The sequence below is a fragment of the Calliopsis andreniformis genome, unplaced genomic scaffold (assembly GCF_051401765.1).
Source record: "Calliopsis andreniformis isolate RMS-2024a unplaced genomic scaffold, iyCalAndr_principal scaffold0022, whole genome shotgun sequence".
Taxonomy (NCBI): Eukaryota; Metazoa; Arthropoda; class Insecta; order Hymenoptera; family Andrenidae; genus Calliopsis; species Calliopsis andreniformis.
In genome coordinates, this window is record NW_027480432.1 from 12,540,583 (window position 1) to 12,564,833 (window position 24,251).

Here is a 24,251-nt window from a genome sequence, read left to right on the forward strand (position 1 = left end):
TCCAAGTTCTCGAAATACGTATGTTAAGAGCTATTTCTTATTATTCGGTTTTCGCTGACCGGTTTTCATCGTAAAATTGAGAAATACATGCTGGACAATAATCGTTAGGTATAATGCTCAATTTTTACGCGGCGGTGTCAATTTTGTTTTGGATTATTTTGGTACATTTAATCGAAATAAGTATTTCGAGAACTTGGATATCAGGGGAGTAGAAATTACAATTCAAAGAAAGAATCTAGATCGGGATACCCGAATATTCGGATCCAAGTTCGGATATTCAAAATATTCAAATCTAATTTCAGATATCCGAATACCCGAATCCATATATTCGAGACTCGAATGCTCGGGACTCGGATACTTGTAAATCCCAGCAATATTAAAAGCCCTAGTATGTAGGTTTTACAGTGAATGAAAATAACGCGTCTGACGTTGCAGTCAGCAGCTGCGTTCAACGCATACAACCACACATAACAGATGAGAGAACAAATGCAGTAGACCACATACATACGGAGACGTTGCGTTGTGCGTGTTTTGGCGTAGCGTTTAGAACACAGCTTCTACGTAATACACTGTACAAGGTGTTTCACCCAATTAGGTCAGGCTATAGCTCTTAAACGATAAGACATAGAAAAAATTTTATTAGACAAACTTAAACAATATTGGATAATGCGTGTTTCGGCGTATGTGTATATCGTGTCTGTATGTCAACAAATGACGTTCATGAGTATGACGAAGATGGCAATTGTCGATATATATGACGACGCATTGTTTGACGAACATGCGCGATTTTAACTCACGTCCTTCCGATAGCGATCGTTTCGCGTACGCGATCATTGTGTATTTAAGTATCCTAGGAAACGGGGTGATGGGTGATTGTCACCGAGCATAGCCATGGGTCGTGAAGGCAGTCTCGTAAGGCTAGAAAGGACGAGAGGACGAGAAAAAGTGGCTGGTTTGATGAACGGATCAGAGCACACGTTCAGCGCCCCACGGACTCGCTATTCATTTCCTTAATTTTGTGAGCGGAGGTTCTTTCTGGGTGAATTCGAGAGAATGAGTGAGGATCACTCGAGCACGAAAAGAGAAATGTTCGCCCCGACATATATATGCATACATGTATTAAATATGTATTCAAGAATGAAAATTTGTATGAAAACATTGTAATGCTTGTATAATACTCTTATATGTAATTAAAAAATATAAAAGCAAGGAAAGTGTTCTTTCCACTGGGTATCGAACCTCGGACATGTCACATACAATGAAACGATCATCTGCAAGTACCCAATCGCTTGCTTTAAAGATACTGTTGACTTCTTCATACATAGGTTATGGCAAGCCGTGTGATACGACTGGGAAGAGAGTGATACTATATGTATATACATATATGAAAATAAATTGAAGGCAAAGAACATAATATTTTTACAAGATACTGAGATTTCGGGAAAATTGAATTTAGCAATTTGTCTGATATATGTATTTTCGACTATCACCGGGCTTCATACATATACGTATATATGGAAGAGTAAGCAGTGCGCATGTCATTATTTTATATACATATATATATTTCTTCCCGGTTGTACCACGCGTCCTGCTACAGTCTGCGTACAGATTTGTTTTAACTGTTACTAAAATATACGCATTAATATAAAATATTTCACAAAATATCATCGTTTAATTTCTAGATTCATTTCTCAAAATTTCACACAACTCTCTGAGGATCACACCAAAGAGTTTCTTTCTAATTGTAAAATGGAAAGTGAAAATATTTGGACAATTCAATATATTGCACGTTGCTCGTGTCGCTTGCCCATGATTTGGATAATGTTGAGTATTAAGAGTGAAGAGAGTAAGCTGCACTTTACATTTGCCTTTTCTTTTGACTTTCCGAAACTGTCCGAAGTGGTCCGAAATACCGAGCTCACGTACACACAACTGGTTCAGTAGTGTGTATGATGAACAGGAAATTTTCAGTAACGTACTTCGCCAGTTTGGGTATCACAAAATCCGATACAAAATCGGCAGCCTTTCTAATTCTAAGTCCAACTAAATTTCTCATATATTTTACTCTGTTTTTCGATAAGTCAGTATAAATATGACTTTGTTCATGCTAAAGATAGAAAGAAATTTGTAGATAAAAATTTGGTATTGTTTGATACGTTGTATCATCGTACACTGCGATTTTTTCAGGAGTGCATTGGTGCAATTGCAATATGCAATTGCAGTTATTTCTTTAAACGGAATTCTACATTGGCGTAATTTGATAAAAAGAGCATTAGAGTACAACGTCGAAAAAATGAATTACTTTTCAAGATATTTAACTTTTTATTAACATTTTGAATAAATGTTCAAATGTTACATCATTGCATTCTAAATATTTTCTTATCCATTTTTTTACTTTTAATTACATTCATCAGTTACTGAGTCCTAACATTTAAGGAATTGTTTTTACTCATTCTTTTATCTTGTCTACTGAAATCAAACGTCGGGAATAGACCCATCTTTTAAAAATTCTACAAGAAAAAGTCAAACACATTTAAGTTCGATATACAGGGTGTCCCACTGAACACTGTTCAGTACGTTATTTCCTAAAGTATTAGAGATAAAAAAAATTGTTTATACAGAATTGCATGGTTCGAAAGGGACAATTTATTAACGAAGGCGAATTTTTGTGACATTATTATTACATGAGATATGATGGTCAAGTTTGGTTTTTTAAGTGGAACTATATATTTTTTTACAGATCAGTTGATAGTGTGTTTCAAGACAAATACAGCGACGTCTAATTTATATACTTTTTTTAAATTAATTTTCGAGATATTGCGCTTACAAATTTAGTGATTTTCGTCGAAAGAGAACCGCCCGCAGTACCTGTTGGTCAGAAAGGTTCTCTTCCGACGAAAATCATTAAACTTGCAAGCGCAATATCTCGAAAATTAATTAAAAAACTATCAACTGATCTATAAAAAAATATATAGATCCGTTTAAAAAACCAAACTTGACCATCATATCTCATGTAACAATAATGTTATAAAAAATTTGCCTTCGCTAATTAATTGGCCCCTTCGGACCAAGCAATCCTATATGAACAATTTTTTTTTATCTCTAATACTTTAGGAATTAACGCACTGTACGAGTAGAATTGAGACCACCAAATCATTTTTCTTCATAAGAACTCAGTAATTGAAGAATGTAATGAAGAGTGTAAACATAAGCCTATGAAAATGTTTAGAATACAATGATGTAACATTTAAACATTTATTGAAGATGTTAAGAGAAAGTTAAATATCTTGAAAAGTATGAATTATTCCGACATCGTACTCCAATTCTTTTTTTTATCGAATTGCAACAAAAAATGTAGGCTTCCGTTTAAAAAATAAGTGCAATTGTACATTGCAACTGCACCGATAGACTTGAAAAAATCGTACTGCACGATGACGAAGCTCGTTATACAACATAAAATTTTCATATACAATTTTTTGCCGTCTTCAATAGAAACAGAGTTATAATTCAGCCAGGTTACTACTAGACTCAACCTGTATAGAATAATGATATATAAAATAACTAATTTTGAATTATAATAGCATTTAGAATAATATTACATAGAATTATATTTAGTAGGTATAAGAATCAGAGTAATGTAAGAAAATTTGTCTCTCCGTAACTTGCTTATCCAGTAATCTAAAGTCATTTTACAGTTATCCCAGAGTCTTTATATCATTTTATTATTTCATGATTTTATCATGTTTACTATTTTTTACCATTTTTTACTATTTCATTATTTTCTGTATATATGCGGCCCTGAATTTAATATCCAGTAATATTACTTACTATAGATAGTTATATGCATAGTATACATGGTGTACCGAGTATACGTTTTAATATTCTAAGGGGTGGTAGGATAGCTCAAGTGGAGCCCAATACGTTCTATAACATAGTGTCCGAACTGCCTCCATTTTGCAATAATAATATCTTAAGGTTAATAAATCTATATACTATATACAGATGCATTGAGCAGTAGAAATAGAGCAAAATATATAAGAATAGAGCTTCAAACATTTTGTTGTATCTCTTACGGTTTAATTTTTATAATGCTTTGAAAGTCCGAGATTCATTTTCTACATACATCTCAAATTTTCAAAGCTTTATAAAAGTTAAACTGTAAGAGATACAACATATTGTATTAAGACTTTTTAGTTCTATTTCTACTCCTTAATGCAACTGTAAAATTACAGAATCCTCTGGTTGTTAGTTTAGAATATAAGTATGTTAACCTTAAGTCATTGTTATTGAAAAATGGAAGCAGATCGGATACTATGTCATAGGACATTTTGTGTTCCATTTGAGCATCCCTACTACTCCGTAGACATTTGAATCTATACTTGTTACACCCTGTATAGTATTATGTATGCAAAGTATTCGATATTAAATGTCAGTAATTTTAGGAGATGACTTCACATGTCAAAATAAGACGAAAATACAGAATGACGAATTAGTAATTGTTGCAAAAACAGTAGCCAATATTATTAATTATTGTAAAAGCAAATAGAATAAATCTGAAGTCATACACACTTCATGTGTATTTTATGCATTTTCTCAAAAATGAATAAGTTGGAAACGAAACTTAGAACATAATTTCGTTTTAGTTTAGGCAATTTCAGCATGTGGAATCACCTGAAAATTTCTAACACCTGTTGTCGAACACTTTGTATAATATTTAGTATAGTATATAGTGTAAGTTATTATACTATAATAATTATATTATTTTAATATATAGTAGTTCATATCTGTGGTTGTAAGGCAAAATGATCTAACGATAAGTGACACTTTTTGTTTTTGAAATATCGGCGTTTAAAATTTTCAATTTCAATACTGTATCGAGTACTTGTGCCTTCTTGAACACTTACTTTTAGGTGAAACAATTCTTTTATTGTCCTTTCTTCTTTCCGAAAATATAAATTCTACATTGTAGATTTCAATGGCGTAGCTAGGGTGGCGTAAGGGGTAGTCCGTCCTTAGCGACATATTTCACATGAGACACAATTTTATTTTTCGACGATTGTTTTATCTACATTACCTTAGTAATTTTTATTATTTAATTATTTTTGCCAACTATAATTACAACTAAAACGAATGAAATATATATATGTATAAGAAAACCTTTACATTTCTTCATCATACTGTAATTCAATCAATCGAATCGTCATCAATAATTTTGCTAACAGAAAAGGCAGAAAAATAACACTAGAGAATGTTAGAATGAAAGTTTTATTCTTCGAAAATAAACATAGTGCTTTAATTTACATTTCTATACGTCGCATTGACTTTGTGTAGCGTTTTTGATGATAAACTCAGGGACTGCCCCGGATGACAAAAGCTCTAGCTACGCCACTGCTAGTTATCAATTAAGATTTTAGGGACCTAGGGTACTTACGTGACTTTGCGAGATTGCTTGGCCGGTATCTACTGTTACAGTTTTCGTTACAGGTATAGTATTAACATTGAGTAAGTACAGGAATAGATCTAACATCCAATACATTTTTCTGTCCCAGGAAAACAGGGCTCTAGAACCCTGTTATTTTTTTCGTGTCACTCTCGATGTTACCGATTCAGTCAGAAAATTTTGGTTTTTTCGCCAATATTTCAAACGTAAATTATTTTGAATTTTTAGGTTATTTTAAAAAACGTAGATTATATAACTTATTTTATTAATACATTTCAGTAAATAAGTAATTGCTTGCTTCAAGAAATTGTTAACATAAGCATTATGCAAACATAACTGGGATAATTATACTTTTTATGAAAATATTAGTAAACATGAAAAAGCGGTAGAAATAACATTTGCATTTTTTGTACAAAATAAGTTATATAATAATTCCAAGCAGGACAAGTGTTTAAACAATTTCCTAATATATATTTAACAGAGTTATTTTTCCATTTAATGATTGATTTTAGCTTCTATTATATTAAATTAATAAAACTGTTTGTAAAACAGAATTAAAAATTTCGTATTATTCATTCAAATATAACATAAAGAATTTAGTCGTTCGCCTGAAACATAATCTGCTCATAAACTGACACTTACAGTTTAACGTGAAAAATGCGTCATTTTGTTTAAACAAATAGAATTGGCCTTTAAGAGTCTAAAATGCTATTGCTATCTTTGTCCTAAGAAATAACGTATTTGAAACACTCCGTGCGAGTCGTTCAGGAAGTTGGACCTGAGTTCTCAGTAACCTAAATTCAAGGTCATAAAAGAAGGTCTCCATCGTCCGATTTCAGGAGAACTTCCGTAAAAAAACAAAATACCGTGGCCAAGAAAGTCTAATTTTCACTTTACAGATGCAAATCGGACGTTAAAGGCAAAAGATTAGCATGTATAGACAACTTTATTCCAAAATAAGTGATATGTGATATGTTAACCTTCCTGATGCCGTATCAATGTTGGGTTGGAAGAGTTAATACTGCTACCATACTGTTCACATATGTGGTCACATTTCTGTACATCCGCCATGGCGAACCACCACGAGTGCCAGATATTATTTTATACACTTACAAATTTTTCTTTAATTGTTGCAATATGTAAAAATAAAAAGCACGTGACCAGTTCGGTGTAGCTAGGTGAGCATGGATACTGATTTTGAATACAGTTTCTTGACCTGTTCAAGGATTTCTATGAGCGAGAAAAGGAATAACCCTAAGACGAAGATAGCACTAGGCTTCAATGATCGAAAATATGAAATTCTATATTCCTTATTCAATAGTAGCGCAAGTACGACCAATCGATTTCTTATGTTTTTCCGATGAATGTATTACGAAATACATATAATTTGAATGATTTCTGAAGAAATTACACTAAAAAGAGATTTGCAAAGTTTTGAGCGACCTTCGTTAAAAATTATGCGATTTATATAGTGTTTAGTGTCATTTTAAGCAGGGGAACAAAAGAAATTCATCTCTGTTACTTCCGTAACAGTACAACGCAAAGTCATGAATCTTCGCCTGGGAAGCCCTAAACCCATTTGTCGGTTCTGCCGCTTGACACTAACGGACGAAGAATTTCGAAGTATCTTTGGAACTGAGATCAATAACGTAAATATTCACTACTGATTATTGAAATTTCTTAATTTTTGTTAAATGTACGGTAATCATGCAGGAAAGGGAGCACCTCACCGATTTCAGTGACTTTGAAATATGCTGTCAAAGACACAATTTCAAGTAATGTTTTCCTATACATGTTATCGCTGTTTTTTCGAAGCTTTATTTTTTGAAGTGTATGCAAAAAAACCTTGTTTATGAATGTAAGGAAGGTTTGTTACTGATATTTCAGAAATTAAGGCCGAGCGGCGGTTACACGTATAAAAAAATTGATCAGAATGTTGAGTGAGTTTTATAACATATTCTAATTTCATAAAATTCGGAGAAGTAGCTCATTTTCTGCGTAATTAATGATAAATATGAACGAAGGAATCCCTTATATTCACGCGATAAAAATGATAACAACTAGCCTAAAACCTGACAAAGTTCAATTTTTCTACCAAAACCTAACGCTTGCTTATTTCTTCAATCTCCACTAGAGACAAATCACACATATTTACAAACGCTACAGTCCCTTTCCCTATTAACATTACGTCAATGATTAGTTCTACAACTGACCGTTATTTATAGGCAGAGGACACTGAAAACACTTTGAATTTCTAAGTCGGTACTGCAGTTTGACTGTGGACACAAAATCCCATGAGATGTAAAGTCTATTCGTATACTTAGTCAATGTCTGTATACTCGTCTGTGGTTACAGTTTCCGTTACAGGAATAGTATTACCCACAGACACGTCGCTATCTATCGAATGCGAGATGGAGTCACACTGTGATTCCCCCTCCGCTACATAACTACTGCACGAACCGCATGTAAGTGAACTCTACGTTTCGGATAACTTCGGATAGCTTCGGAAAGTCGCGAGAGAAGGCAAATGTTAGCCTTACTCTCTCGGTCTTGAAACGCTCTGTGCTGTATTTAAGTGTTCCAAGCGGCACAACTCACGGGCATGCCATTTTCACTGTTGCCCTTATATTTTCACTTTCCGAATTATGTTAAAAGGAGACTTTTGACACTGAATGACATATTCTGGATTCGATACCTGCCAAAATCAATTTTTGAAAATCAATTTTTTTTTCTTTTTTTTTAACACTTAACTTATTGTACGTAAAATTATTTTATAAATACTGTAATCTTTTTATACGAATTTTCATTTATAGATACGTATCTAATAAATATATTTGAACTCTTCTCTACTATGAGTACATATCGCGTGTATGCATACATATATATATACATGTATGTGTATGTAGGTTTTACGGAGAATTAGAATTACATATAGGTGTTTGAAATTAACAATAAACAGTTGAGCCGTATAACAAGTAACACAAGTAACATCTTCACAACAGTTAATATAATCCTATTTTTTAAAGTTGCTTGAAGAAATTCAAATATATTAGTTACGCATGGATTTCTAAATAAAAGTTTGTAGAAAAAAATTATAGTGTTTGTGAAATAATGTTACAAGCAATTTAAATATTTAAAAAAAAAAGTTCTTTCTATACGATGTATCGTACCTAGAACCTGTCATTATGAAAAAATAGCTATCACCCGCAGATATTCAACCGCCTTCGCTGAGGATACCAAAAACTTCTATCTATAACAAGTCAGAGTTGAACATATTTTATTTAGAATAAAGGATAAAAAAATCGTGAGTAAATTTAATAGATAAAAATTATTCATAAATTTAAAAATTATTTCATAATTTAGGAATACATTTTTGAATGTATTCGTTAATAACTCCGTGGTCAATAAATTTCCGGATTAAGCAGTATTGGCACATATAAATATCTTTACAAAATTTTTAATAATTTACTTGTGAAGTTATTTAAAAGTTTTTTGTATGAATAAGTTTTCAGTTATCCGTTATTTTCGAATAATTTCGTTTTATTCGTAATTCTCATTCGAAGATCCTACGAATAAAAATTTATTCGAAATGTTATTCAAATAAAATTTAATTTGAATTATGTTAAACTCTGACACAAGATATGGGTGGAGGTGTGGTACATACATATAACCGGAAAGAAGGTGATTCTCTTACCTGTAGAAATATGTAAACCGAAAATGAAGAATAAAATTTTCTTGTAAGACGCTTAGTTTTCCGAAAAATTGAATTAAAAAATTTGTCTACTATGCGTACACTTGACTATCTTTTTATTAATAATTGTATTGTTTTACATTTACATTATAGAATGAACTGTTGAAAGTGTCATCCTTGTTAATGTACACAAATTCATGTTCTTAGAATTAGTCAGGAGAGTCAAAGAATCATGTTACCGTATTATGCTTTATTTTCTCGAATGCTAAGCTATTTATCCAGTCATATGAAAGAAATAGTGTACGCAGAAGGCACTCTAAATCTTCTGCAGTTGAAAGAAATAATACAGAGTTTATAAAAATTAAAACATCTGAACATCGTAATATCAGTACGCGACTCTCTCATACGAAGAGCAAGGACTTGTATCAACAAGGATGGCGCTTTCAACAATTCATTCTATAATGTAAATGTAAAGCAATATAAATTATTAATAAATGTATTATCAGTACTTATCATGACGTTGGTACTGCTTATTTTTCCGAACACATACCAGACAAATCTTTAAATTCAATTTTCTCAAAAATTACCTACCTTATTAAAAAACTGCATTCTTTATTTTCGGTTTATTGATACATGTAGAATCGCCCCTTTTCGGTTATACCATCTTGTACATAAACTTGTTTTAATTTAATTGTTCATTAAAAATACGCATTGGCACGAGATATTCCACAGAATGTCATCGTTTTAGTTTAAGACTCATCCCTCAAAATTTGATAAAAATTTCTGAGAATCTCACCAAAGAGTCTCTTTCTGAGTCGGAAAGTGAAAATTTTTGTAATGTCAAAAAAATTGATTGATTTCAGTTTCAAGGCCAACGAAGTAAGGTTCACTTTACATTTGCTTTTTCTCTCGACTTTCCGAAGCAATTCGAAATACAGAATCCGAAGCACCAAGCTCATGCACACGCGGCTGATTCAGTAGTAGAGAGGAAAATTTTTAGTAACTCGGGTCGCTAATTTGGGTATTACAGACTCTGATTTCACATCGGCAGCCTTCTTAATTAGGCGCCACCTTGTTTGCAGAAGTCTAACTAAACTTGTCACATGTTTTATTCTGTTTTATCGATAAGCCGGCAAAATCCAGTGCTGAGAAGATTTTGAGTTGGAAGTCTTTATTCAAGAGAAAACAGTTCAATGCAGCACCCTCTGGACATGATTTAACGAAATTCTGCTAATATTTAGTAATATAAGCATTATAAAGTAGAGCAAAAATCGACCATTCACGGCCGTAGAATCCAAGCAGTTTTATGTAATTTAGAGAGTGTTCTGAACAAAGTCATGACCAGAGTATTCTCTATTGAACTTTGTTCTTTCGAATGAACTCATTCCCAGCTCAAAATCTTTTCATATAAGAACGAAAAGTTAGATCCCGTAAACTAATATTTTTCCCAAATTTTGTAGGTAATGTCACCTCTCTGCTATATCCGGATCGTCTACCCCTTGATTCCTTTTTTTAAAATGTGACATAGGTCGTTTTGCGTTACAATCACAGATATAATAATTACTGTTTTTTCCTGTAGGCATCCGAATATTCGGTTTTTACGAGGCCAGCTGTCTCCTCAGTGCTATAGTTGCCATAGAAATTGATGTCTACCTCACAGCTACTTCCATTTTTTAATATTTGTTCAAGATGAATAATTAACATATATTTCTTTGGCGTAGGATGATCAATTGAGGCGATATTCACGTCCAACAAGGGCAAACCTAAATTTCTTTTTTCAAGAAAATAATAAAACAAAGATAATAAAATACAGGCTGTAAGCAATTTACATTGTTTATGATATATTAGCAATGTTTTAAAGGCTGACAGCAGAGTTAAGTCTACCTTTAAGAACATTACAATAAACATTAAATTACAAAAGCAAAAATTTTAATTACAAAATCAAATATTAAAAATTAAAAACAAAATATTTTAATTATATTAAAAAATCAAATATTAAATAGTAAAAATTCATATAAATTACGAAATTCAATATGAAATGTTAAAATGTTATTTATTAAAATTTGAAACTAGTAATATCTATTAAAATTATTTCACTAATTTTTACTAAGGATATTTAGTAAGCCATACCTTTGCCTATAAGATAATTCTAGAATCCTAACACTACAATCCACAATTTCGAGATCAGGATGAGCGTTCAGAGTTATTCTGTCGCTGGTATCGGTCCATGTAACATTTATCCTCACTCGACCCTTGAATTTACTATTTGAATAAAAAGGCTGAAGTTCCAGGTGATAGCTCGTTGGCACGACTTCCTGAGGCAGTCTGTTTTGTCGAAGATTGTAGACATCATTTAAATCTATACTTCGCTTAGGTTTTTTTAATTGTGTCTGTAAAATATAATACGTTATTTGTTTAATTATTTAATAAGAATTTATTGAGTTATATACTTAACAGCAAATTACTAAGATGTTATTTAACAAAAAATTAATTTATTAATTTTGTAGAAGCTACAGTTTTAAATAAGTAACATTTCTGGATCATACAAATATGATTTTATTAAAATAAAAAAAATGTGGACATCAACAGGATTTGAACGTGTAAATTCGGAAAATTATTTTGTCACTTTACCGATTTAGCCAAAATCAATTATTGAAAGCGTTCTTCTAAAATTACATATACGGTAGTCACAAGATTTCAAAACAGATTTTACATTAAAAAATAAGAAAAAGACTTAATATAATATTTTCTGTTTCAGGGCTTGCTTTAAAAATCGATTTTGAAGTCTGATCAAGTGGAAGTTTACGAAATGCAGTGCTTCTAATGTGTTTCACAAGAAACCTTTCAAGACGCGAGCAGAAAATTTGAAAACCTTTAGGAGACACTTCTAGGCTATGAAATAAGAAAAAAACTTAGTATAACATTTTCTCCTACAGGACTTTCTGTACCAGAAAATTGATTTTAAAGTTTAATGAAGTATTTAGAAGTCTTACGAAAAACATTGTCTTTAATGTGTTTTGCGAGACTTCTAGTTGATCGAATTTCGAAACCGATTTTTGGAGAGGAGTCTCGGATAGAGAAATATTATATTAAGTTTATTTCTTATTTTTTCATGTAGAGTTTGAAATTTTGTATGTAACATAGCAGTTTTACAGAAAGAAAAGGTATGCAAGTAGAGTTTAGTTACGTCGGTAAATGAGTTGACGATAATTCTCTGGGTAACAGGTTCATATTTTCTTTATCCTGATTTTTTGTATTCTTATGCTCCGAAGATGTGTTTTATTTCATTTTAGCTTTTCTTTTTAATATCAATAAACTTCAATATTAATAATTTAACATTAATAAATGAGTAATAATATTCTAACTAAGAAAAAACAAAACTGATAGATATACGTATTTTGAAACTACTGACTTTGAAATAATTCAATGTTTAGGTAAACACATAGATACTGTTAAAGAACTGGAAATTTTCAATAAATTTTTTATTTTATTTATGTCGTACAAACAAAGGCACAGTTTATGCTAATATTAAAATTAAATAATCAAAGGTACTCACGCCAGGAAGAGCTTCTATATTCTGTAACAGGTCCAGAATAAAAAATATTCCAATAATCGTCACTATCCACCTCATGGTTTCCCTAATATGTGATAATTGTTCAAACAATCACGTAATCAATAAAGAGAAAGAACAAAATAAAAGCTATTATATCCTGTAACAGGTCCAGAATAAAAAATATTCCAATAACCGTAACTATCCTACTATGGTTTCCTTAATATATGATAATTTTTCAATCACGAAAACACTACAAAAAATTAGCAGAAAATTTCGTATAATATTCTCAGAATTCAAGTTATTAAAAAAAAATTCTCTTTATTAAGGTAATTCATAGGCAATTATGCTAGTCAAATGAGATGGGAGTTCGTTAATAACCGATGAATACAAAAGTGGGATACTATTATAGGTATACTAAGCAAACTAGAGGCCCGTGCACGTAAGCTTTTATTCTATTTCCTGGCCTCAAGCTTGCTTGGTTCCGTAAAATTTAAACGTCATAAAACATCCGTTTAATTTGATCTAAAAGTGAAAGTTTAGTTGGTACTAAATACGAAATTGCAGGTCTGCCAAAGAATTCCTTTCCGCGATTATTTTTAATTTAATTCATTAGAGGGTTACTACTTGTTTACGAGAATGTAGATAAATTTAAACAATTTAAAAATTTGTTGTTATGTCTAACACCAACTTTGCTGGAACCACCCGGCAGACTACTTTGAAGGTAGAATAGAATATTTTTTAAGAAAACTGCAGTTTGAAGAATTTTTTTTTTTAATTCAGAATTTTTTTAAAAATTTCTTTCTGAAGAAATATTCTATTTTTAAAGAAAATTTCTATTCGCGAAAATTTGTTTCTTAATTAAGAATTCTTCCTTCCTGTTTTAATTTCTTATTTGAGAAATTTTTAAGAAAATTCTTAATTTCGTGTATGTTTTTTATTAAAAATTCTTGTTTTCTTATTTGTTGTTAAAAAACACATTTAAGAAAATTCTGATTTTCTTATTTCTTTTTAAAAACACTTAAAAAAAGTCTTATTGTCGTAAATAAGATGTCACTTTTGATTTGCACTCGAGGACCAACCACAGAGACAGTCACTGGCATACTGGCACACTGTTCTCCTCGAATGAATTGAGCTATCAAAGACAGAAACCGAGATAAAATTTGCTGTTAGTCAGAGTAACCAAGAGCCAGTAACACAGTTAGAGTAACAAGGAACACGTGACGGATCCCTGAACCGGATTATAGTCCGAAGAACGAATTCAAATCGTTTACATTCGCTTAATTCCCTAATGGACAATCCTAGAGGATCCTCCATTATCCAATTCCATCGACAGACGTCACAAAAGCAGAGAAAGAGAAGTCTAATGGTTGAGGAGCGTCAATGGCCAATTCCGAAGGCATCAATGGGAATTGAGTAACAAGGGACACGGTGTATACCTCTTCATTTCTTAATTTTCAAATGCTAAAACAATTCGCAAATTTCTTCATTTATATATTTATTTACAAATGTTACAATCATAGTTACAATTATTGTCCCAGAAGTTTCGTGAAAAACATTGCTTTTAATGTATATATTATAGAAATTTGTACATGTATGTATATATTACGGAGAATAAGTTGATTTTCTTCTAAATTAAAAATAACAATTTTCTTGATTACAGTACTATTTCATTGTAAATTATTATAACTGAGAGCCAGACTAATCTAAGTCCATGTTTTTCCAAATTCAATTTTATACAGCATCTAAGTGTTCTCGTTTAATTTTATTAAAATAATAGGAATGTATTCTAGTAAAAGAGATTTACTAATATAAACTGTTTCAAATACTAGCAATGGTAAAATAAATTATTTTAAAGACTATGTTCAAAAATGGGTGATTTATTTTTCTGAGATTCCGAAAAATAACAAAAAAGCACTTAAGTCAGATTGGCTCTTAGGTACAGAATTATTCGTTGCATTGTAATTATATGTAATAAATGGTTCAATTATTTACTTCCCATTAATGGAACATTTGGTGTCATTCTATTGAGTGTGTAATTAAGTAAATGAAGATTCCTCAATAATTTAGTGATCCTTGTATAATGTCTCTGAGTATAGGGAATTAGAGATTCTATTACCGTGTTTGATTCTGTTGTAGATATTTCTTCTTCCATTTTCATCATTAAAGCATTTATGATAACCTTTTAAACAAAAAGAAACAAAATTGTTACTTATAAAAAATAATTATATTGTTAATTATAAATAGTAAATAATTAGTTATAAATAATAGAAGTATTCTTTTGAAAATTTTTCAATTTTGTTTTTTAACCCCATTAATAGAAACGAGTTATTTTATCGAAATAATTGGTCTTTAATAAAATACTCAGGTAATAATCACCCTGTAATAACAATAAAAAAAGTAATCTGCATAATTATGTTACCTGGGCAACGTGGCAATTTTTACTATTAGTATTCCAGGCAATGGCACATCTAAGTAATTCTTCTTTATAAGTAGGTTTGAGTTCGTCAAGGCAGTGCTTGAGGTGAACTGTGCCTTTGTTCAATATATCTAGTTAAAAAAAATTAAAATATGTGGATATGTAGATTGGTATTATACAACAGATGTATTATTCTTTTGAGGGAGAAATTTTGTTTTAAATTCTTTTAAGAATAAATTTATTTTAAATTTTTCAATTAAATAATAGAATATTTTGTAAATATATTTATTACCTCTACGAGTTTTCATTGTACCTTTTCTAATTTAAGAAAAACTAGACGCACACACATCTACCAATCTCCTTCTTATTAACTTTTGAACTTAAAATAAAATTTTCTTAAAGGGCCTAGTCGAATAAGGTCAAAATATCCCCTAAACCAAATTCGACTTGTGATGAGTCATTCAGTAGCTTATCACAAAAAACAAGTTCGTGTCAATTTTCAACCCTCTATCTTAACTTGGGGAGTAGTAATGTAGGTAAATAGAAAATCACGTTTTTTGGAAATTACTCGTACCTTATTGTTTAAAAAATTCGGCATAATAATCACATTTTTAAGTTCCTGTTTGATTGTTTGTTACTTATTTGTGGAAAAGGTATTATTAAGTGTCATTGGCTGAAAGTGTATTAGTAAATCTAGAGTAAAATAATCCTTGCAGCTGTTTTCGTTATATACTGAAACTGTGGAAATTTAAATCTTTAATTTAAAAGAACACTAGAAATCACAGCAAAATACACAATTTCAGTTGTAATTCATTCATAATTTATGTGATAAGAATTTAAGGGATAATACATATGACAAGAAAAGCAGAATCGTGAAATGCACTCTAGAATTATTTTTATAGATATTACAGATTAAAATATTTTGAAATGTTCTCAAAAAACATTTAAAGGTAAATGTTGATCATTATTACAGGGTTGGAAATTAAAAAAAATATATAATAAGTATAAAAAAATGTTGAGCGCAAAGAGGGGCTCGAAGCTGTGGTCAAGAAATATTCAGCAGTTTAACAGGCGGACACTCTGTTGTTGCGACATTGACGCTGGTCGGAATATAGCATCGACATTTCGAAATATAACGTGCACGGCATAGCTTTCATCGGACGAGTTTATTTACCTTCTGTAATTCTTATGTTATTTTCCTGAGTGTAAAAGCATTGAACATTGCACAAAATACTTGTCTTTTAAAGAATATTCGAAAATTTGATGTACATGTTACTCTGACGTGAAAGAAACGACGGAAACTTCAGTTTTTGACTTTTTTTACTATTTTTACCAAACCGAAAAATTGGAAAAAAATCAAGGATACTAGTAACAATAATATGTATTTAGTATAAACATATGATTGTAGTTCCGTAATTTCTTCAATGCGAAATCTACATTTTTGGCATTTTTTGCGTTTTTTTTCACGGTTTCAATGATCGATTTAAAAATCTCAAACAATTCTACAACATGTATCTTGGTATCTGCAATATCTCTGATTTTTTGCCGAATTTTTTATTCAATAAGATACAAGTAATTTCCAAAAAACGTAATTTTCTTTTTACCCCCATTACTACCCCCCAGGTTGAGACAGAGGGTTGAAAATTGACAAAAACTAGTTTTTTGTAATAAGCTACCATATGATTCATCGCAAGTCGAATTTGGTTTGGGGGCACTTTTGACCTCCTTATTCGGCTAGGTCCTTTAAATTTTTTAACTTAAATAGCACTTACTTTCTGTAATTTTGAGAACTTGCAAAGGTCTTTTCAATTTCAAAGCCAGATTCAATGCAGAAAGTAGGTCATTCGACTTAAGTAAATTCGATAATTCTTGCTCTTCAAGAGCAAGTTGTTCCATCTCCATCGCTGCTTTTCGTTTTCTTTCTTCGGTAACATCCCTCCAAAAAATTAAGGCTGAATCACTTCCACCACTGATAATGGATTTTTCATCTTTGCTGACTAAAATACAACAAAATTACAATATAAACTGGAATATAAAAAATAATAATTTGGGAGTTTCTTCGAGCGATAAAAGAAATCGCCAACAAAAATCCCATTTTAATGGAGTTTTGCTACAATTTCATTGTCATAACTTTGCTAAAATTCCTAGAAATTTGTTTCAAAAAAAGCAAATAAAAAAGTTTCATCCTCTACTTTTTATTGAAAGAACTTTGTTAAAAGAATTAAAATTATCTACTTCTTGATCTGCTTAACTTTCGGTGTTATTTTGGTTCTGTGTCTGTATTTATACATATTTATATAATTTACCAGCGAGTGTCCAAATTCGATTACTATGTTGTTCTAACGTGCATACACACTCAGACGTTTTAATATTCCAAAGCTTCAAAAGTCCATCTCCACTTGCTGTTATCAATTGCATACCGCGAGACAGAAATTCTGCTTTTAAAATTGATGATTCGTGGCCTTCTATTGTCTAAAAGTCAATTTAAATGAAATTATTAAAAGGCTATTATTAAGAGCCTACTATTTGTGTCTCTTGAAATAAGCCTCATAAAAAGCATTGTTTTTAGAAGCGTGATTTTATTTACTGATATGATTAGTAAAAATAAAAATTGCAGAAAAATTCGCAGTCTATTGATATAATTCACCTTTAGACAATTTAATTCTGCCAGTGACCAAATTTTCATGGTACAATCTGCTGAAGTTGTTAATAGAACTTGGTCTATTGGAGAAAATCGAACGCACCAGACGCCCCTTCTGTGGCCGCGAAATACGCCTAGTAATTGGAGATCACTCGTTGACCATAACTACAATTTTACATACAAATTTAGAGTACTATATAAAGATACTATATAAAGTACTCTATATATTATAAACTATTCCATATATAAATTACTATATAATATAAGAGAATCAATATTTGATCTTGACCGTTATGTGTTCAACGAAAAAAGATTGTTATTGGTGCGACGTTACATTGTATAAAAAATATGATTAGCAAGGAACAATTTTGCTACTTAATAATCCGATGTTTCGATCTACACTTAGACCATTTTCAAGGAAGAACGTAAAATACACTGCTTCTGCAAAAGGAAACTAAGAAAGTTAATGAGACATTGTTGTTTAAATGTATCACGTATATTCTTATATAAATCGTGGAAAACTTACATGTTTCCAAATTAAAAAGTTGTTATAACGAATTTACATTACGTGTGAGACACGGGGAGAATTCAACGGGGAGACGAGAAGACAATGTTGGTCTAGCCAGAAGCTAGAATAAGTGTCAATCTCTAAATTACCGTTTCAACTAGTGTTTTATAAGCGTTATGCGGATGATATTATCACGACCATTGACCCAAAATGTCTAGATATTTTACTTAACACCTATAATCATTTTTATGAACGATTTCAGTTTATCCATGAGGTAGAGACTTCTTCCAGTTTAAGTTTTCTGGACGTCACAGTTATTAGATCCACAAAAGGATTAAACAAATTAGTTCCATAAAAGTTGGTCTGGCCATTATATTAACTTTCTTTTCTGCACATTCTTTACAACATAAGGTTCGGCGAGTCAAAGGGCTTGTAAATAGAGTAGTTTTACTGTCTGATCTAGAATTTAAAAGGGACAATTTACAGGTAATTAAAGATACATTGGTAAAGAACAACTAACCATTAGAATTCATCAAGGGTTTAATCAAAGACAGGGTTTTTGAACTGTACCATCCAATACAGGTTAAAAACAAGAAAGATGAAATAGCTAATTTAAGGGGATCAATCAGTTATCCCTTTTATTAATAACATCTTTTTAGATATCAAGAGGATTTTTAAAAAGACAGAAATACACACAATCTTTTCCATTTCCTCTATCCCCCAACAACTTTTTTTACCGATTACATACAAAATACCTCAGTTACAATGATCTAACATTATTCATTCCATCTCTTGTAAAGGGTGCAGTTTATTATATGTAGGCCAAACATCTAGACGTTTATCAAAAAGAATCTATGAGCATAAAAAAAAACATCTATTTGCAACTTCTGTCTCATACAGCATTGACTAAACATTCAATTGAATTTAACCATGTGTTTGATTTTGATAAGGTCAAAATACTTAATAGAAAAACATTTCTTAGAAAAAGAATCATTTTGAAAACGCTTTATATGATTAAATCGGACAATGTGAACATAAGGTATGAACAACCTACAGTTCATCATTTTTATACCGCATTATTGAAAAGATGATCGGTTATGATGAAGCTTCCATTACAACATCTTTATTTTTCTTGATTCTTTAGATCTTATTGTCCATTTTAACATAATTAGTAATTTCTGGCTTTTATGACCATTTTCATTGGATGTTGCAATTAAATTTGGATTACCATATAATGGTAAAAAAAGTAGCTACTTGTGATCGTATAACAGACTGTAAAATGGCTCTATATATTACTGACGGTACATATGCTCTTCTTCTCAATATTATACACACACTCTAGATATGTTTGTTTTCGTTTGCGGCTAGAAGATCTTCAGTCACCGTTTAACAGGTACACGTGTTTTAACAAGTGTAGTTAAATTCCAGTGACTTCCAACTCTACCAATATTGTCTTCTCGTCTCCCTATTAAATTCCTTTCTTTTTATCTGTCACGCATAATGTAAATTCATTATAACAACTTTATAATTTGGGAACGTGAGTTTTCCGCGATTTATATAACCATATACGTGATACAATTAAACAACAGTGTCTCATCAACTTTCTTGATTTTCTTTTACAGAAGCAGTGTATTTTACGTTCTTTCAAGCATGGATCGAAACGTTGGATTATTAACTAGCAAAATTGTTCCTTGCTAATCATATTTTTTATAGACATCGCACCAGTAACACAATCTTTTTTCATTGAATATAAGAGAATAGAACTTCTATATAACTTCTATATAACTATAGAACTTCTGTTAATCATTAATTATTTGTATGTGGTCCTAATGATCTTTAACTGGACCATTTAAATAGAATTCGTTCAAATTGAATTTTTGTTGCGAGACGTTTTGTTATCTCATATGTAGGTCTATTTAGTGCATTATTTGAAATATCGTTTATGATATAGGATTTTAAAATTATTCAGAATGTTAAGATATTTTAGAATTTTGTATAGAATTTTAAAACTCTTGTAAATGTATTTAATTAACTACAAGAAAAATTATAAAAAGTTTTTATTTTTGTTCCTACGAGTAAAGAAAAAGAAAAGAAAGAGAACAAGAAAGATTATAATTTATCATCTTTTACCTTAGCTGTTTTATCTTGCGAACCAGTGGCAATTAATTTATCGTTTGGTGAAATGGTTACACTATTAATATCTTTCTCGTGAGCCATTGTCGTGTGGACAACGCTTAAAGAACATTTGTCTGTAATTATTAAACGTTTATTAGTATATAATTGCTAATTATTGATAACAATAAAACTATCTTTAAAAATAGTAATTTAATAATATATAATCATTCACGAATTGCTACATTTTTACCATTGACCGTAATATCTTCTGGTAAATTCCATAATTTGAGACACGAATCTTGACTAACAGAAACACAAAATTTGGAAGACATTCTAGATATTGCTATTGAGCCAACAGAAGCGTTATGTCTTACTGCAGAAGCAATACAAGAAACTTTTGCTGTTACTTTATCCATGAACCACAGACGAATACTATTGTCCTGTAAAATAATATTGTATATTAATATATTAAAAATAGTAAATAATTAATAGTAAAAGATAGAAATAATTAATTCTTAAAATATTTTATTTTATGTACTGTGTAAATGTTAAGAAACAAAAAATAAATAATTAATAAGGAATAATATTATTAATAGTGGATTAATATCCTAATATTTATTAATGTAAACATACCTTTGAGGAAGATAAGAGAAGATAAACATTAACAGGTGTAGTAGCCAAAGCCAGAACAATATCAGTGTGTCCACGCAGCAATTGGCAAGCCATAATTTTAGAATCATATAATTTTATATCACAGCTATTAGTAGCAACTGCCATATGACTTTCTTCTTCTCCAAAATACACAATATCTAAAATTTCGTCGCTGTAGCCTACAAACTATAAAAAATAATCATTTTTTATGTTATAAAAACTATTAACTGCGACATTAAAAAAATATATATATATATATATACATACTCATTTTAACTTTTAAAAGCGGTCCATAATCTTATTATTTTTTACACGCTCTGAATCAGCATTTTACGCAGTACAAGATAGCTTACAATTAAATTAGCTATAACTATAACTAATTTAGCTACAACTAAAAAACTAAATGTTTTTGGACGTAGAGTATTCGAACGATTTCACAAGTTTGGAAAAGTTGATTGCAACTAATATTCATTCTTTATATTTGTCTTAAATTAATATTATATTTTTAAATGAATCATATAATAATTACAATTATATTTCTAATAAATGACTGCTTCATCTCTGTCCAAATGTCTTTTGTCAATCTAAAATTCTGAAATCATTCGAATACTTACGAGTGTATATTCACATGAATTTTTTTGTTGTGTTCCTGTCTAGAATCTACTCTCCAAAAATGTCTTATATTTTCTAATACACGTTGCATAATGTATATAAAATTTGGAAAATTTACAATATACATATACATACCTGTTTTATGGACTTAAAAGTTTCCAAAGAATGGATAATGATATTATGGTCAGCAGTGACCACAATAAAATTATTGTTAGTGCTGTTGTATATCAAATGTGTAATTGAACTATTTTCCTTATGTTCTTTAGGTTCTGTTTCCAATTTGTCAGAATTCTTTGAGGGATATATTTCCTGGCTAGTTATCATATCCCAGATTTTTACGATACCTACAACCAATCAGTTTCTTTTATTTAGATGTAATATTACTTCTTGTTTTAATATCAAAAGCTTCAAAGTTTTTTTCATTTGTTTCGAAATAATCTTAAATTGTGACTTGGTCTGTTTTAATAAAAGCTTTTATAAAAAGTTAGGTTTTTAATGAAACCTTTTTCTCCTGCTGCAACAACGTAAATAGAATCCTCATTTTTATTGTGAACAGGAATATGTAACAATGTATTTGTAGGGATTATAAATGTGTCTTCTATTTCTTCATAAACTGGTAAAACACGTATTGATGTTTCGGAAATAATGTTCCATAGAATTAAAACTCTGTCCCTTCCTGAACTGTATAAAAAAATGATATATTAACATATGAATAATTATAAAAATAATAAAACAATATAGGAATATAATGAAATAATATATGAAAATTACATCTTTTATGTACAGGGTGTTCAATGATAGCTAACAAATAAACTAGTCACTTTATTGTTAGTCACACATTAAGATCAATATGATAGAAAATTGTTTAAAAAAACAATATTTCAAAAAATGAACAATTCAGGAACAAAGTTATTTCTGTTATTCTCGATTTCTCTGCGATTGTTATTTTTTTACATTTGATATGATTTCTTAAAATTCTGGCACTTATTATATAGAGTATTTTTATGTAAGAATTGTGTATAAAATTGTATTACCTGATTAAATAATCCTCCTTTTCGTGGAATGACAAAGAAGTAACTTCACTGAAATGCCCAGAAAGAATAATTTCTCTTTTACCTGATGACATATCCCAGCCATGAATTTTAAAATCATTGTCAGCAGCAAAGATAAATTCTTTTTTAGAACACGAATGAAAAGCCAGAACACTGAAAAAATATTAGAAATTATTATTTATTTTATCTCTGATGAATCTACTTTCAACAAAATTATTATTTTGTAATTTTTGTACATTTTGTAAGTTATATATGTTCTGTACATTTTGCATATTAAAATGATTAAAAATTTATAGTTTAGGAATTATTGATAAATTAAATAAAGTAGACTACTAAATCAAATAATATACTAAATCAATTAATTTAATTATATTTATTTGTATTTAAATAATCTTATATTGAATGAAATTAAATTACAGGATACCTGATAATTCCTTGTGCTCCCTTTAAACTCTGAGTACATATTCGATGTTCTAAATCCCATAATCTGACACTACCATTATTACCTCCAGAAACTAATAATAAATTCATTTTATTGGAATTATTAGTATTGATATTTGTATTCGTAGTCATACAAGTTACAGGTCCATTATGGAGAGATTTCCATAGCGTAATCAATTTATTATCTGCAAGAATTAATGAATTAATTATTAATAAATAATATAATATTATAGGTAATATAATTCTATACAAATCTATATAAACTCTATACAAATGGATAAGTGCAAAATTTTTTAAATAAAGTTTCAGTAGCGATAGACAAAAGAAATTTAAAAAGCTAAAAAATGTAAAAAAATCTTGGAGTTATGAATATTATTAACTGATATAATTACTCTTGCTATTACCTTTCCAGTTCCACAATTTAAAAAGTCCGCTTTTATGATGGGTAATTATATTTGTGTAGTCGCTAGTTACAATAAATGAATTAACAGGATCATCATTGTCAATATCATTATAGTTCATTCCCAAATTACATATTACAATGCCTTTCTCAACTGATAATACAGAAACTGTGCCATGGTTTTGACAAAATAGATATTGACCATCTGTACTCCACTATAAAATAATAGAACATTATTTTATTGTTTAAGAGAAGTAAGAAGTAAAATTGGTAAAAATGAATAAAGATTAAAAGTAAAATTTATAAAAATTGAAAGTAAAACTGAGTAGAAGTATTTTTTAAATTTTGTAGTTAAGTTACTTGAACATTTCCTCCCGTATAGAACGCTTCATGCTTTGCTGCGACTTCGTATCTGCAAAGAAATATCGCAAAAAAATAATAATAAAACAATAAATATAAACTGAATTAATTGACAACACTTATATATTATTTACGTTTATTTAATTTACTTACACTTCCTTTAAGGCAATGTTCACCATTTTTTTCGAGAATAAATATTTAGTCACATAAGTAAATCTTTATATATGGATCACATAAACAGGTTCCTAATTTTTTATGTAATTAAGCTAAACAATTGTGCACACGTTGTTTACATTTCAACACCACGTGCTGATATTTAACCATAGATTATAGTCGATTATAGAGATATACAGCTCCTTTAATCTTACTGA

The 24,251-nt window shown here is 30.1% G+C and overlaps 2 protein-coding genes across 4 annotated transcripts in view; both read right to left on the reverse strand.

Annotated features, from left to right (window-relative positions):
• Positions 1-13,843, reverse strand: part of LOC143187341 (aminopeptidase N) — a 31,511-nt gene extending 17,668 nt beyond the window's left edge. Inside the window, exons 1-4 of one of the 3 annotated variants that reach the window (XM_076391489.1) lie at positions 13,739-13,843; positions 12,688-12,769; positions 11,262-11,521; positions 10,696-10,902 (exon numbers count right to left, since the gene is read on the reverse strand). In XM_076391489.1, the coding sequence (XP_076247604.1) occupies positions 10,696-10,902; positions 11,262-11,521; positions 12,688-12,762 (542 nt within the window). In that variant the 5' untranslated portion in view covers positions 12,763-12,769; positions 13,739-13,843. Of the gene's footprint in view, positions 1-10,695; positions 10,903-11,261; positions 11,522-12,687; positions 12,770-13,372; positions 13,515-13,738 lie in introns of those variants that run through there. The other 2 variants (XM_076391491.1, XM_076391490.1) reach the window with 2 other exon arrangements.
• Positions 13,844-14,403: 560 nt separating this feature from the next.
• LOC143186889 (transducin beta-like protein 3) lies at positions 14,404-24,237 on the reverse strand. The gene is made up of 15 exons (XM_076390720.1): positions 24,034-24,237; positions 23,881-23,932; positions 23,525-23,735; positions 23,104-23,305; positions 22,662-22,832; positions 22,130-22,308; positions 21,763-21,971; positions 20,998-21,201; positions 20,615-20,804; positions 20,380-20,498; positions 17,748-17,906; positions 17,407-17,572; positions 16,873-17,097; positions 15,104-15,231; positions 14,404-14,863 (listed from the first exon to the last, which is right to left on the reverse strand). The coding sequence occupies exons 1-15, from the start codon at positions 24,057-24,059 to the stop codon at positions 14,669-14,671; spliced, it is 2,436 nt and encodes an 811-aa protein (XP_076246835.1). The 5' UTR covers positions 24,060-24,237; the 3' UTR covers positions 14,404-14,668.
• Between the last annotated feature and the right edge of the window lie 14 nt (positions 24,238-24,251).

Coding starts and splice junctions, on each gene's coding strand:
- LOC143186889 (XM_076390720.1), bottom strand. CDS start 24,059: ATGGTGAACATTGCCTTAAAGGAAGT. Junction 21,972..22,129: donor TGTTGCAGCAGGAGAAAAAG/GTTTCATTAAAA, acceptor GATTGGTTGTAG/GTATCGTAAAAATCTGGGAT. Junction 21,202..21,762: donor CTTTTAAGTCCATAAAACAG/GTATGTATATGT, acceptor TATTTTTTATAG/TTTGTAGGCTACAGCGACGA.